Below are 13,058 nucleotides of genomic sequence, written 5' to 3' on the forward strand. Positions count from 1 at the left end.
TGAGGTTCATGGCGGCGTGACCTACCTGGGATCCAACAGCACGTTGGGGATCAGAGCCCTTGCTTCTTCACCAGCCCCTCTGTGTCTTAGCTGGAAGTGAAATTGCCAGGCATTGCCAGGCTAGTGACCCCATTAAAGTGTTATCAGACCATGTTTCCCACACACACAGACACACATGATCTCCTTAAGCCAAACATCTCAACCTTCTACCTGAGGACAGAAGAGCAAAATGTCAGTCACTGATGGGAGAAAGAAGAATCCCTGAGTTCCAACCCCCCCTCATGCGTCAGCTGTGGGTGGCCGGGCAAACCTCTGCCCCTCTCTGGGCTGCAGCCAAATGTGGGGTCAGTCTAGATGCCCACCACAAGCCTGCCAGTGGTAAGGTTCCGATGCTGTAACTTTCTAAATTTTATTCATGCTACAAATATTCCTTGAGCATCGATTTTACACCCAGCCCAGTGTCAGGCCCTGGAAGACAGTGATGAGCAAACACAGGCACCAAGAGAGGAGACCTGCAATAAGCAAGTAAACAAAGAAATGAATATCTGACTGCAGACTGCGCTAAGCGTTGGGATGGGGCATTTCTGGGGCTATGGGAGGCCAGTCTGGGTGGACTAGTCTGGTCCTGGAGCTCCTGGGGACCTCCATGAGGAGGTGAAAGTAGAGTCACTCATGAAGATGAGGAGGTATTTAGGAAGGCAAGGGTGTGACAGGATTCCTAGCAGTGAGAATGGCATGTGCAAAGGCCCTGAGGTAGATGGGAATCCAGCACCTTCAGAGCAGTTCCTGAAGATTATTGAATAGATGTACTAGGTGTATGGGGTCCAGGAACTTTGCCTGTTTTGAATACCGCCGTAACTCCGGCATCTAGGATAGTGCCTGGAACACAGTAGGTGCTCAGTAAATGCTTGATGCCATGTCAATGACCACTCTGCCCTCCACTCTCACATCCCCAGGCTCCAGCCACTCCTCATCCGTCCTGAGGGACTCACGGTCCACATTCTCCAGCTCCAGGACCTGTTGCGGGGTCTGGCCCGGGTGACCCCCATAGCCCGCAGCACCATGGCTCCAAGGCAAGGGCAGGCCTGGGGCATGGAGGTGGCCGGGCCACTCACTTGCGACCTGCATGTTCAGAGGCAGAGAGCAATGGGTCGTCTGCCCAGCCTTGAAGCGATTCAGAGACCCCACCCTGTGCCCACCATGCCCCCCCGCCACCCCACTGAACAGCCAGGGCTGAGCAGGAGGGAAAACCTCACCCAGACTTGAGTCTCTGCCAGAGTCCTCCCCGGGTTGAGCCCGGGGAGGGCCGCCTGGCCCACCACAGCCCCCAGCTCAAGCCTCTTGTGGGCTCAGAGCCACTTATAATTATACAGCCCCCGAGGCCACTGGGGCCTGCTCTCCAGGCAAAAATATCCCAAGCCTTTCATGTGGCTGAGAGGCCCAGGCTGCAGCTACATCACAGCACGGGCCTGGCCTTCGGAGGGACACCCATGGAGCAGAGGCCTCCAGTCGGGGGCTCCAAGGAGGCAGAGTGTGTGTGAAACCTCCCCAGGCCTCAGTTTCCCCATCTGTAAACCAGAGATGTTCTTTTATTCCCTAGCTCTTTCCCAAGTGTCTCCATGTGCCAGGAACTGTGCCGGGCCCAGAGAGAGCTGCGAATGAGACAGACGCTGATGTACCTCCGCTCGGGCTGTTCCCTCTGCCTGAAGTGCTGCCCTCCACGGGCCCCCATGCCTGACCCACCTGCACACCTTGTAGCTCAGTCATCACCACCTCCACGAAGCCCTCCCTGAACCCCAACCTCTGGGGAGGGAGATCAGCAGCTTTTTCTATGCTCCTGTACCCCTGTTCCCTGCCTAGAGTACACTGGCCTGTAAAGGCCTGTTTCCATGTGCCTCTAGACCCTCAGCTTCTCCGGTCCAGAACGAGGGCTTTTTCTGTCACTGTATCCCTAGCACCAGTGCCTGGAACACAGTAAGTGCTCAGTAAATGCCTCTCCACTGGCTGAATGACTCTAGTCCAACCTGACCATGTTATAGATGGGGAAACTGAGGCCCAGGGAGGGGATTCACTGACGTAATTTTGTTCTGTCTCAGGGAGCTCCTATCAGGGGAGACAGTTGAGAAGCAAGTCAGCTGGCAATTCAGAAAGACAACCTAACACTGCAAAATGCTATCAAGGAGATAAAAAGGCCGAGGAGACAGGAAATATCTTGGGAAGGGGCAGGGGCAGGTGTCCGGGCAGCTATTTTAGCAATTGTGGTCAGCGCCGGCTTCCTGGAAGAGGTATCAGCACCGACATCTGCAGGACAAGAGGAATCAAGCACTCAAGGAGGAGAAGGAACAACTTTCTGGGCCGAGGAAACAAACAGCAAATGCAAAGGCCCTGTGGTGGAAAAGGGCTTGGCCTGAGGCCTCTTCCAGGGAAACCAGACGGGGTGCTGATCGGTTCTCACCAAGGAATCGTTCGAGCTTGGAAATTGAGAGACCTGCTTTCTTTGCTCCTGGCTCTGCCCCTCATGCACTGTGTGACCTGGGCCTCAGTTTCCCTTCCTGCACCAGGAAGGGTCAGCGGAGGCTCCTGCAACCTCTCTCTCTGTGATTCGAAGTGAATTTTCCACTTGTTTGCCCACCCCAGCAAACAACCCACCACCACGGGGGGAGAAAAATATCACAGCCACTTTGGAAAACAGTCTGGTGGGTTTTATCAAGTTAATCATGTGCTTCCCAGATGAGAGAAGAAGAAATCTCTTCTCTCGGTATTTCCCCAAGAGAAATGAAAACACACATCCACACGAAGACAAAAATGTCCATAGTCGTTTTACCCATAATAGCAAAAAAACCTGGCAACTACCCAAATGTCCACCAACAGGAGGATGGATGAACAGACTGTGGTCCATGCAGTGGACACTTTCCCCCAGTGGAAGGAAAAGATGGGAGGTGGACAATTTGGATGAATCTCGTAGACACACCAAGCAAAAGAAATGGACCCAGTCGAACACAGACTGGGTGATTCCATTTACAGGAAGTTCTAGAACAAAGGCAAAACTAAGCTACGGGGACAAAAGTCAGAAAAGCAGTTACCCTTGGGGGGTGTTCACTGGAAAGAGACAGAAAGGAAACTTCTGGGGCTGCAGACGTACAATGTCTGGGTGGCGGTTACGTGGGCACGTGCACACAGAAAAATCAAGCTGCACACTTTAGATGGTCGTGCTTTACGTAGGTTATGACTCAAAGTTTTCTTTAAAAATTAAGAACACTGCATCTCTCTCCTTTTTTGGGGGGGGGGCACCAGAGCCAGTAGGATCCTTGGCTTCCTGTGGCCATGGTGGCCTGGCCAGCTGCACGCTGCCTTGTAAACATTTACATTCCCCAAGGCCCTGTGCAGGGAGCAGCTCCGTGCACCCCACATGGGAGCCATCTCGGAGGGCAGGAGTGTAAACACGCACCACCGGCTGCAGACCTGGCCTTGCTCTCCTGCTCTGCCAGCTGCCCACGGGGTGCCCACGGGGTGCCCTCGGGCGGGCACTCCCCAGGAGCCCCCGCTGCCCATCCCCACCCTCCATCACGAGCAGGAATTGAGATGATTCTTCTGAACTGCCTTTGCAGCACTGTTGGAACTGGGTTGGGGGGGCTGCCTGTCTTTGAGCAGAGGGGCAAAGTGGGGAGGGCTTGGAGCTGGGCTTCGGGGCCCTAAGTCACCCGAACACTCAGTACATTGTCTCATGTGTCTCCTGCTCTGTGTCCCCTCACTTTACACTGAGATCGTCTGTCCCGTCTTCCCTCTCTCCCATCTTTCCTCTTCTCCCCTCCTTCCTTTCTTCTTTCCTGTCCTTCCCTTCTCTTTCTTTCTCTCTCTCTCTCTCTCTCTCTCTCTCTTTCTCTCTCTCTCTCTTTCTCTCTCAGCAAATCCTTATTGAGCACGTACTATGTGCCGAGCACGTACTATGTGCCAATCACTGGGGCTACAGCAGAGAACACAGATGAAAATCCCTGTCCTCACAGAGCTTGCATTCTAGTGGGACTGGAAAATGATTAAAAAGATAACTTGGTAATTATATACAGTATGGAAGATGGTGGTGAGGGGTATGGAGGAAAATAAAGCAGGGAAAGGGTAATGTTCAAGCAGAGACCTGAAGGATGTGAGAGAGTGAGTCAGGGAGATGATCAGAGGAAGAACAGTCCAGGCAGAGGGAAGAGCAAGTGCAAGGGTCCTGAGGTAGGGGGCGCCTGGCATTTTCAAGGCGTGGAAAAGAAGTGTCCAATGAAGCTGGAGCAGAGTGAGTGAGCGGGAGAGTAGGAGGAAGTGAGGTCGGAGGGCACCAGGGCCAGATCGGGCCTCTGTGGGCATTGGCAGGGGCTTTGGCTCTATGAGTGAAGGCCAACCATGGTTCCCCATGTGTGTGAAACCCTCTCCTCCCCCTGCAATAATCCCCTCTCCTCTTTATCCCCGATGCCACACACACACACATACACACACACACACACACACACACACACACACGTACCCTTTCTCTTGAGGACCCTCACCAAGAGAGGGCTCTGGGTCCCACCTCTGGGGAGGGGAAGGGGCTCCACCTAAAGCCCCTGCGAAGCCTGGCCACTGGCTTCTGACTCAGCTGGGACCAGAAACGTGGCTCCCGGGGATCCCTAATGAACCAGCTCTCCTGGCAGCTGCCATGAGTCAGCCTTCTGCACCTGAGCCGAGGGACAGCCTGACAGAGAGGGTCTTCAACAACCCCCAGATCCATCCACCAGGAGGTACAGGGCCACACGGGGGTGACAGCAAGGAGGCAAAACACACCCAGGGTGAGCTGAGACCACCTGCCCTTCAGGGACCTCTGGGTTCTGTTGCTTCAGAGCTGGGTGACCTTGGGCTAAGTCATCCCACCACTCTGGGCCTCAGTTCCTTCATCTGTAAAATGGGGGTAATAGTAACACTCACTTCCTTGGGTTATTGTGAGAATGCAATGAGCCTTGGTACCTGGCACTAAATACATACACTAATAATAACAACAGCAACACAGGTGGCACCTCGGACGGACAATCTTTCTCACAGCATTGGACAGCAGCGAATACAGAGGCCTGGCATACAGCAGGCGCTCCATAAGTTTCCTGGACGGAAAAGAGCAGAGCAGTTACTCACCGCAGCCCTCACCCACCAGCAGGCCAGCCGGCGAGGAGGCCCCCATCCCTGGAGGGGTGAGCCCAGAGGCCCAGGCTGGCTCCTGCACCTGCCCTGCTGCCGGGGCCCTGAGTGCGTGTAGCGGATTGATCTCTCCTGGGTAGGGTCCGACCTCCCCGGGGCACACGCAGGCGCTGGCCATGGGGGAAGGGCCCCCGACAGCTGGAAACATCTGGTTTGAATTGTCAGTTGGAAGCACCAACCAGGCAGTTAAGGAATTCGTGAGCTAATTTTAGGCCAAAAGACGGCAAGCTCAGCAGGGCGGGGGTTGCTAGGCAAACCACAGGGGCTGGGGGGACAGGCCTGGGGGGACGCGGAGGCCCCACAGTTCCCCTCAGAGGGTCCACGACTGCCCCATAGCCAGGGACTATTCCTCCAGGGTGGCCCCAGCTGGGCCCCTGCCATGTGCCAGCCATGTCAGAGCCGTACGAATAGCAAGGACCGTTCTCCCCATTTCTCAGGTGTGGAAGCTAAGGCTCCAAGAGGTTAGAGTTGCCCAACGTCCAGCAACTTGTAAATAGCAGAGCCGGCATCCGAGCCCAGTCTGCCTGACTCTGAGCCTCAAACCTAAGCTTCCCTTGACTTCTGCCAGTCACGTGGCCTTGCTTCCATTCTCACACCCTCGCCAACCTTCCTTGCCCATTTGTCCATTCAGTAAATGTTTCCTGAACCCCTGCTGTGTGCCAGGCACTGTGCAGTGAAAAGGAGAGAGTGAAGGTGAGGGACAGAGGGCCCCGCCCTTGCACAGCAAAAATCCATATATCAATAACCTCTGTCCAGATGGTCATCTGTACCTGGAAGGGGAAAATGGGGTTGTCCTCAAGAAAAGTTGGGGGCAGGGATGCAGAGAGGGCCCCTCTGAAGAGGTGACGTTCAAGCTGAGACATAAAGGATGAGAAGATGCCAGTCACGCAGACATCTGGGAAGAGGACACCAGGCAGAGGAACAGCAAGTGCAAAGGTCCTGGGGCAGGAGCATGTGAGGAAGAAAGAACAAGAAGTCTCATGGGGGCCGGAGCGGAGTGAGAATGAGAGGTGACAGCTTTCCTGCACTCATCCAGCCAACACGTTTGTCAATAGGTGATACGGGGGTCCAAGCAGGGCAGGAGTCGTGTTCCAGAAGCTTCAGCTGGTGGAATTAGATACCCCACTGTCCTACAGATTCATTTGTATCCAGTGATTTGCTGAGGGGCCACTGAAACTCTGGGGGAGATCCCTTGAAGCCTGTCCCTCTAGGGGCCCTGGAGGCCGGACACAAGGCAGAACAACAGGGTCTCCTGGAAGGACTTCCCCAAGGGAGGGGGCAGCCCAGAAGCCATGCTGAGACAGAAGAGGACCTTGATTCATCTGCCCATGCCCCGCCCCCCCCCACCCCCCGCAGGGTTCATGTGCCCGGGAAAGTGACTAGTCTTTGCCCCTTTGGTTCTCCAGTCTCCTGCCCTGGGCCTGTTCCTCTCTCCTTCTTTCCTAGGAAAACAGTTCCAAGGCTGTCCCCCTGCCAGGCTCAGCGACAGCATCCTTATCTTGCCAGCCTCAGGCATGGGGCACTGGCTCTGCGGGCCCCCCAAGTGGCAAGAGCCTGGGAAGCTAGGGCTACAGCCTTCCAGCCACCAAAAGGAACAACCAAGTTCATGGCCACACAGAGGCCCCTCTGGGTTTCCAAAAACTTCTGAGAAGGGGAGCTCCGTGGGGCTCTCACTGCCGAGTGGGAAAAGCAAGGTTTCTCTACCTCAGCACCACTGACATTCGGACAAGACACTTCTTTGCTGTGTGGGGCTGTCCTGTGCACTGCAGGATGTTTAGCAGGGTCTCTGACCACCTGCTAGATGCCAGTAATGGTCCTCCAAGTAGCAAGAATCAAAAGTATCTCCAGACATTGCCAGATGTCCCCTGGGGTGGCAAAGTCGCCCCCAGGTGAGGACCACGAGCTCAGAGCCTTCCTGTGTGGGCATTAATAGCTAAAGAATGATGGCTTTACTCACTAGCTGGGGAGACCTGGGACCCCCAGACTTCCTAAACACTTACGGTTTTGTTCCGTACATTGAAAAATATTAGGGAAACAGAAAAGTCGAAAGAAGCAAATAAAATTCACCTATAATCCCACACTCGATGGCTAATCTCTCAATAATTTGGTGTACTTCCTTCCAGTCTTTTTTCTGCATTTTATAATCCTAACAGCTGTGGCTTATGGAGCACTTACCCCATCCCAGGCATCGGGGAAGGCTTGGCTGAGTGGCAGGTGGGGGTGGGATATGGAGGGAGGGTTTGGGAAGCCTTTGCCCAGCTCAGCTGCCAGATGAACCACCCACAGGGCTGGCAGTCCCCCCTCCAAAGGGACAAGGGACTGGAGTAAACTTAGCATGCCACCGCCTGACCCCCATTTCCTGTCTACCCTCCTTCCTTCCCTGCACCAGAGCTGAAGTCAGCAGAGTCTGGTTTCTTAGCAGTGCGACCTGCTAGAGCCAGCGGTCTAGCTTTCTGGACCTCAGCTTCCATAGCAGTAAAGTGGGGTAATAATTGTCCCAACCTCACAGGTTGTCGTGAGGCCTGTATACGATCAGGCAGGTAAAGCATTTGGCGTGGGGCTGGGCATGGACTGAGTAATCCCAGCTCCTGTCCCAGCCATCTCTCTCTGTCCTGGGTTCCAGCTCTGTTGTGTCATTGCTCTCTGCAAGCTGGGTTCGGCCTCGTCACTCTCCCAAGTCCCAGTGCCTTCCCTCAGCTACCAGAAGCCACAAAGGGTGACTGACGGGGGACTTCCAGATGCCAGGACAGGTCTTCAGGGGTGGGAGTTTGGGGCATGGGATCCCCCCAGAACCCCGCTGTGATCTCAAGGATAGCGTAACTTAGTGGTAAGAACATGGCTTTCTAATCCAGGTCTGGGTTCCAATCTCAGATCCTCATATAAGACCTGGGACAGGTGACTTCACCTCTCTGAGCCTCAGTTTCCTCTTCTGTAAAATGTGGAGAATCCTAGTTCCTCCTTCCTAGGCTGTTTGAGGGGATCCATGGAGATGAGGTAGATTCTTCTGCTCAGTGGACGGATGGGGAGATTCAGGGGGTGATGTTCAAGGGCAAGGGGAGGTCTGGACAAGGGGAAGGACACACTGAGATGCAGGAGCCAGCCTATACCAGTTTCTGAGAGCCAGCTGTCAAATTTTCAGAATTTTGTGAGTCAGTCGTTTCACAGTTAAATTACATTATATTAAAAACCAAGGTCCTCAATACTCAAAACTCATCACTGCCTCATGATTTTACTACATCCTACTATTACCTACCCTGTTGGCATTATTTACCTTTTTGTATCATCTACCATATAAATGGTTGGTTTCTCAAAGTCAGCCATGGGAGCATTTACAGCAAGGAAATTGGCAAGCACTGCAAATCGTACCTTGGGCACCAACCCACCCAACGAGCCAGTTGTTAAATATATACCAGCACCCCACTGGGTTTGCAGCTGGGTCCTGTTTGAACCATCCCTCCTTCATCCTCAGAGACTGGACCAAGGGAGCGCCAGGCTGCCATGGGCTCCAAGAGCTGGTGGCGGGCGCCCCCTGGTGGCTGCTTCAAGCACCCACCATCCCTGCTGCTGACAAATCCTGCACCTTGAAGAGAAGACGGCGGAGGGGTGGTCCTCTTCCAGTAGAGATGGAGAACCAACGTCCTGGAGCAGAGGCGCTCCGGGAGCCCTCAGGCGAACGCAGAGACCTGCTCCTTGCCCAGATGGACGGGGAAGCAAGACCCCAGAGGGACTGCCCAAATGTGCCCCCAAGTCCTTCAGCCTCTGGGTCCCCACCCCCGTGATGTGGAGCTCCCCGCCCTGACTTTTCTGATCACTGCCAAAGGCGAAGTGAACTCCTGTTGTTCCCTTAGGAACCGGCCTTCTGCAGGGTCAGCTGTTCCCGCCCACGGCAGATAACCCTCTCCGCTAGCGCCCCTGCCAAAGCACCTTGAACACAACTTCCTGTGTATCACACTTGTTCTAGAGGTTCAGGGGTGGGGTGGGGGAGGGTAGAAGCAGACAATTCTCTGCTTATCCCTGATTCTGTCCCCCACGGCCCTGCTGCCTTTCGTGTTCCTCCTGCCTTTCCAAGGGAACAGTCTCTCCTGTTCCCCCAACCCGTCTCTCCGAGCTGCAGCCAATACCCCTGAGATTCAACATTTTCTCTGAACCCTCTCTCTACAGGTTATGCCCTGGAGTGGAGGAGTCCTGCATTCCCCAAGAGGCCCCTGGGTGTGTGTGTGTGTGTGTGTGTGTGTGTGTGTGTGTGTGTGTGTGTGTGTGTTGCCCTTCTCCCTGTACAAAAATCAAGAGTTTGAATCCCAGCTCAACCACGGTCAGGAAGTAAGCCAGGCTCTTCACTTCTCTTAAGCCTTTGGCTTCCTGATCTGACCCTCAGGGTCCACGTGGGTTTCAGTGCTTAAATAGGGCCACCCACTGTCCTGATTGCTGGAGCTGAAAGTCTTATATCCCATGATATAGGACTTTCAGTGCTAAAATCAGGGCAGTCTCAAACAAACCGGGACATCTGGTCACTCTACACTTAAGTCGGGGACAAGCTAACTTTTAAAGCCTAACCCAGCCTGCTGCCTGTTTGTAAGCAAAGTTTCAATAGAATTCAGCCAAACGCATTCATTTATGACACAGAGTCAATCGCTGCATTCATGCCATGATGACAGAGTCGAGAAGCCTGCCGAACCCGAGATATTTATGGTCTGGCCCTTTAAGAAAAAGTTTACTGGCCCCCAACTCTACATGACAGGTGGTCAGTTGTAGGAAGGCCTTGTAGGGTGTAGCCAGGCTCCCCCTGGGAGGAGGGGCCGCTGGGTGTTAACGGGAGATGGGCCCCATGTGGAACAGAGGGGTCAGGGTGGGCTTCTGGGGAGGATGGCGTTGATGTTTAGAGGGGTATCTGGCTGAGATTTGGCGGGGGAACCAAATTCCGTAGGCTTGAACTGGGTCACGGGAGGTGCTGAATAAAGTGGTTCCTGAGGCCAGCACCCTCTGTCCTCCAACAGCCTGAACCCCACCTCCCAGCTGCCCAAGGGTACAGCAAGATGCCCCCTGAAGTAACCGCAACAGCCCGTACACGGGTCTTCCTGAGGGGCCCGGGGCTGGGCGTGAACAGCAAAGGACCAACTCCCCACCTGAAGGAGGCACCTTGGTACCTTGAAGAGTTCGTTCAGCCATCGCTTGTTTACCAAACATTTACTGAGTGTCTGTGCTCTCCCGGGCCCCGAGCTGGGCCCTGGGAGACTTCGGGGAACAAGGCAGAGCCCACCCTAAAACAAGGCCACAGGGGGAGGCGAGGGAGGGCGGGACAGGGGTCACTCTGTCATCAGATGGAAGCTCATTGGTCCACAAAGTCCCAAAGAAGCCTGTAGCCTTGGGCTTTCCAAGCCTGCCCAGCCGTCACATGCCCAGCCCTCACCCTGGGCTCCTGGGAGAGATACCCCAAACCGGGAGTGACAGGAAATGAACTCAGGAATGGTGTAACCCCCACAAAAGTGCCCCCTTCCTGTGCAGTGACCATGGCCACCAGAAGAAAGTGGCAGTGGGGGTGTGGGCAGGGAACCCAGAGTCCTCCTGGGCACATGGGGATGAGATTCCAGCAGCCGTGGGAGGCATTAGAGGGGGCCAAGAACACATGGGAGAAAAAAAAAAAAGAACACATTGGAGGCAGGGAGGTGGAGGCGGCCTCTCCAGCCTCCACTGGAGGCTCCGTTTGCCAGGCCTGCTTTGGTGCCTGGACCTTGACTGCTCTCAGTCCCGTGTAGGGCGGCCAGGGTTCCCACCCTAAACATTCCCATCCCCAGGCGCCTCCAAGGAAGCCCGGACCCATGGCATAGAGCCTGGGTATGGGTGGCGGCCCAGCGAGGCCGCTTGGGGGGCTGGTCCTGCTCAGGCAGCCCGGCCGGGAGCTAAGGGAGGAAGCTGTGCAGGGTGAGGTCATCCCCCTCGCGGTCCTCCCCAGACCCCGCCTTCAGGCCCTGGCTCTTGGCCTTAGGCAGGCCCCCGTTGGCCATGGCAGCTGGCCCCTCACCCCCCTCGGGCAGCAGGGATGAGATGCAGACCATCTCGGTGGGGGAGTAATCGCGCACGGGGTACAGGTGGTTCTTGCGGGACAGGCGGATGGCCAGCACCACGGTGCATACGAGGAAGATGGTGGCCACCAGGGCCAGGATGAGGATGGCCAGCAGACACTGCTTCACCGAGCTGGCGTCAAGCGGGCCCTCTGTGGAGCTTGGGGCCACAGAGCTCTGGGGGAAAAGACTCTGACCATTTTTCCATTTGTAGGTCAAGTTATCAGATGAATTGCCAACTGCCACAATGGTGCTCTTAGGAGGGTCAGAGGGCACAGTGAGGGCTGTGGTTAGGTCCCTTGTGGTAGCAGGTCTTGTGGGCAGGGTCTTCACAGTGGCTGGATCTGTGGGCAGGGCCCCTGTGGTAGTGGGCTCCATGGAAAGAACTGCTGTAGTGGCCAGTTCTGTGGACAGGGCCTCTATGACTGTGGGTCCCATGAACAGGGCCTCTGTGGCAGTGGATTCTGTGGACAGGGTCTCCGTGACAGCGGGTTCTGTGGACAGGGTCTCCGTGGCAGTGGGTTCTGTGGACAGGGTCTCCGTGGCAGTGGGTTCTGTGGACAGGGCCCCCGTGGCAGTGGATTCTGTGGACAGGGCCCCTGTGGACAGGGCCTCCATGGCTGTGCGTTCTGTGGCCGGTGCCATTGTGCTTGCTGGCTCCGTGGGCAGGGTCTCTGTGGACAGAGCCTCTGTGGCTGCAGGTTCTGTGGCCAGTGCCGCTCTGCCTGCTGGCCCTGTGGACAGGGCCTCCACTGCAGCTGATTCTGTGGATGGAACCTCCATGATGGGAGGGATTACAGTGACTGGTTCTTTGGTCAGAGTGACCAGTTCCATGCTCACATTCCCAGTGGCTGCCCCTCTTGCATCCAGGACAGCAGGGTCCCTTGTGGCCACCTCCAGAGTGGTTGGCTCAGGTGTTAAAGGCCCTGCAGACTCTCTCTGCTCCAATGTTCCCATCACAGGCAGAAGCTTGGGGGCCTCGGTGCTATAGTTAAGCATTTCTGGAGGGTCCGTCTGTATGTCATAGTCATATATGTCGGAGTCGTCCTCATCCACTTCTCTCCGGCCACGGACAAGCAGGGGGCCTGGGGCCTCCTTGGCTCCATCCTCCCAGGTCTCCCACAGCTGGAGGCTGCTTCCAGGGCCCAGCAGGGCCAGGAGCAATAGGAGTTTCAGAAACATGGCACCTGGAGGGGGATACGGACAGAGGGATGTCAGGATAGCTGTACCCCTGGACCTGCCAAGCACCCTCGACGGCCACAGCTGGGAGCTCATCTGGCCTGGGGCATCCTTGTGATCCAGCAAATGCCTGGTGCACAGAAGAGCCTCAGCAAATAGCAGCTATTATTACTTATCAACATCAATGAATCCGTCTGGGGGGTAGCCCTTCAATTCCCTCTACATGGTGCATAGAAATGCGTTTGCCTCCTTATTCTTTTTTATTAAAACTTTTTATTTGTGGGCAAGACAATCTACTGGGGTGCGGAAAGATAATATTAGATCTTCTAGTTATATTAACTTTGATGTCACTGCTTAATTTCTATTTTTGTATACATTTATAATATATTATGAGTGCAGTGGTACTTGTATACAATTAATAAATAGGCCAATGTTCCTATATCATCTACTGATGGGGTCCATGAGCAAGTTTGGTGGCTGCAGCTTTGCAGGATAAAGCTGTTCGTTTGGCCCTTTGAGGCTTCTCAGAGTCCGATCCTGACTCTTCTCTCCACATCATTCTGTTCCACTTTTCCTTATCTTGGCTCCCATCCCACACAGCCCTGTCCTGTC

The 13,058-nt window shown here is 55.0% G+C and overlaps 1 protein-coding gene across 3 annotated transcripts in view; it reads right to left on the bottom strand.

Moving 5' to 3' along the window:
* The window catches only part of LOC116739212 (transmembrane protein 119-like), a 38,249-nt gene that overhangs the window by 9,100 nt on the left and 16,091 nt on the right, over positions 1–13,058 (bottom strand). The window contains exon 1 of one of the 3 annotated variants that reach the window (XM_032603435.1): positions 26–1,196. The exons of 1 other annotated variant lie outside the window; for it this stretch is intronic. Coding sequence is in view for 1 of the 2 variants with exons in the window: in XM_032603434.1 (XP_032459325.1) it covers positions 11,106–12,449 (1,344 nt within the window). In the remaining variant the exon portion in view is untranslated. One more of the 3 variants, XM_032603434.1, reaches the window with a different exon arrangement.

Source organism: Phocoena sinus, chromosome 14, assembly GCF_008692025.1.
Source record: "Phocoena sinus isolate mPhoSin1 chromosome 14, mPhoSin1.pri, whole genome shotgun sequence".
NCBI lineage: Eukaryota > Metazoa > Chordata > Mammalia > Artiodactyla > Phocoenidae > Phocoena > Phocoena sinus.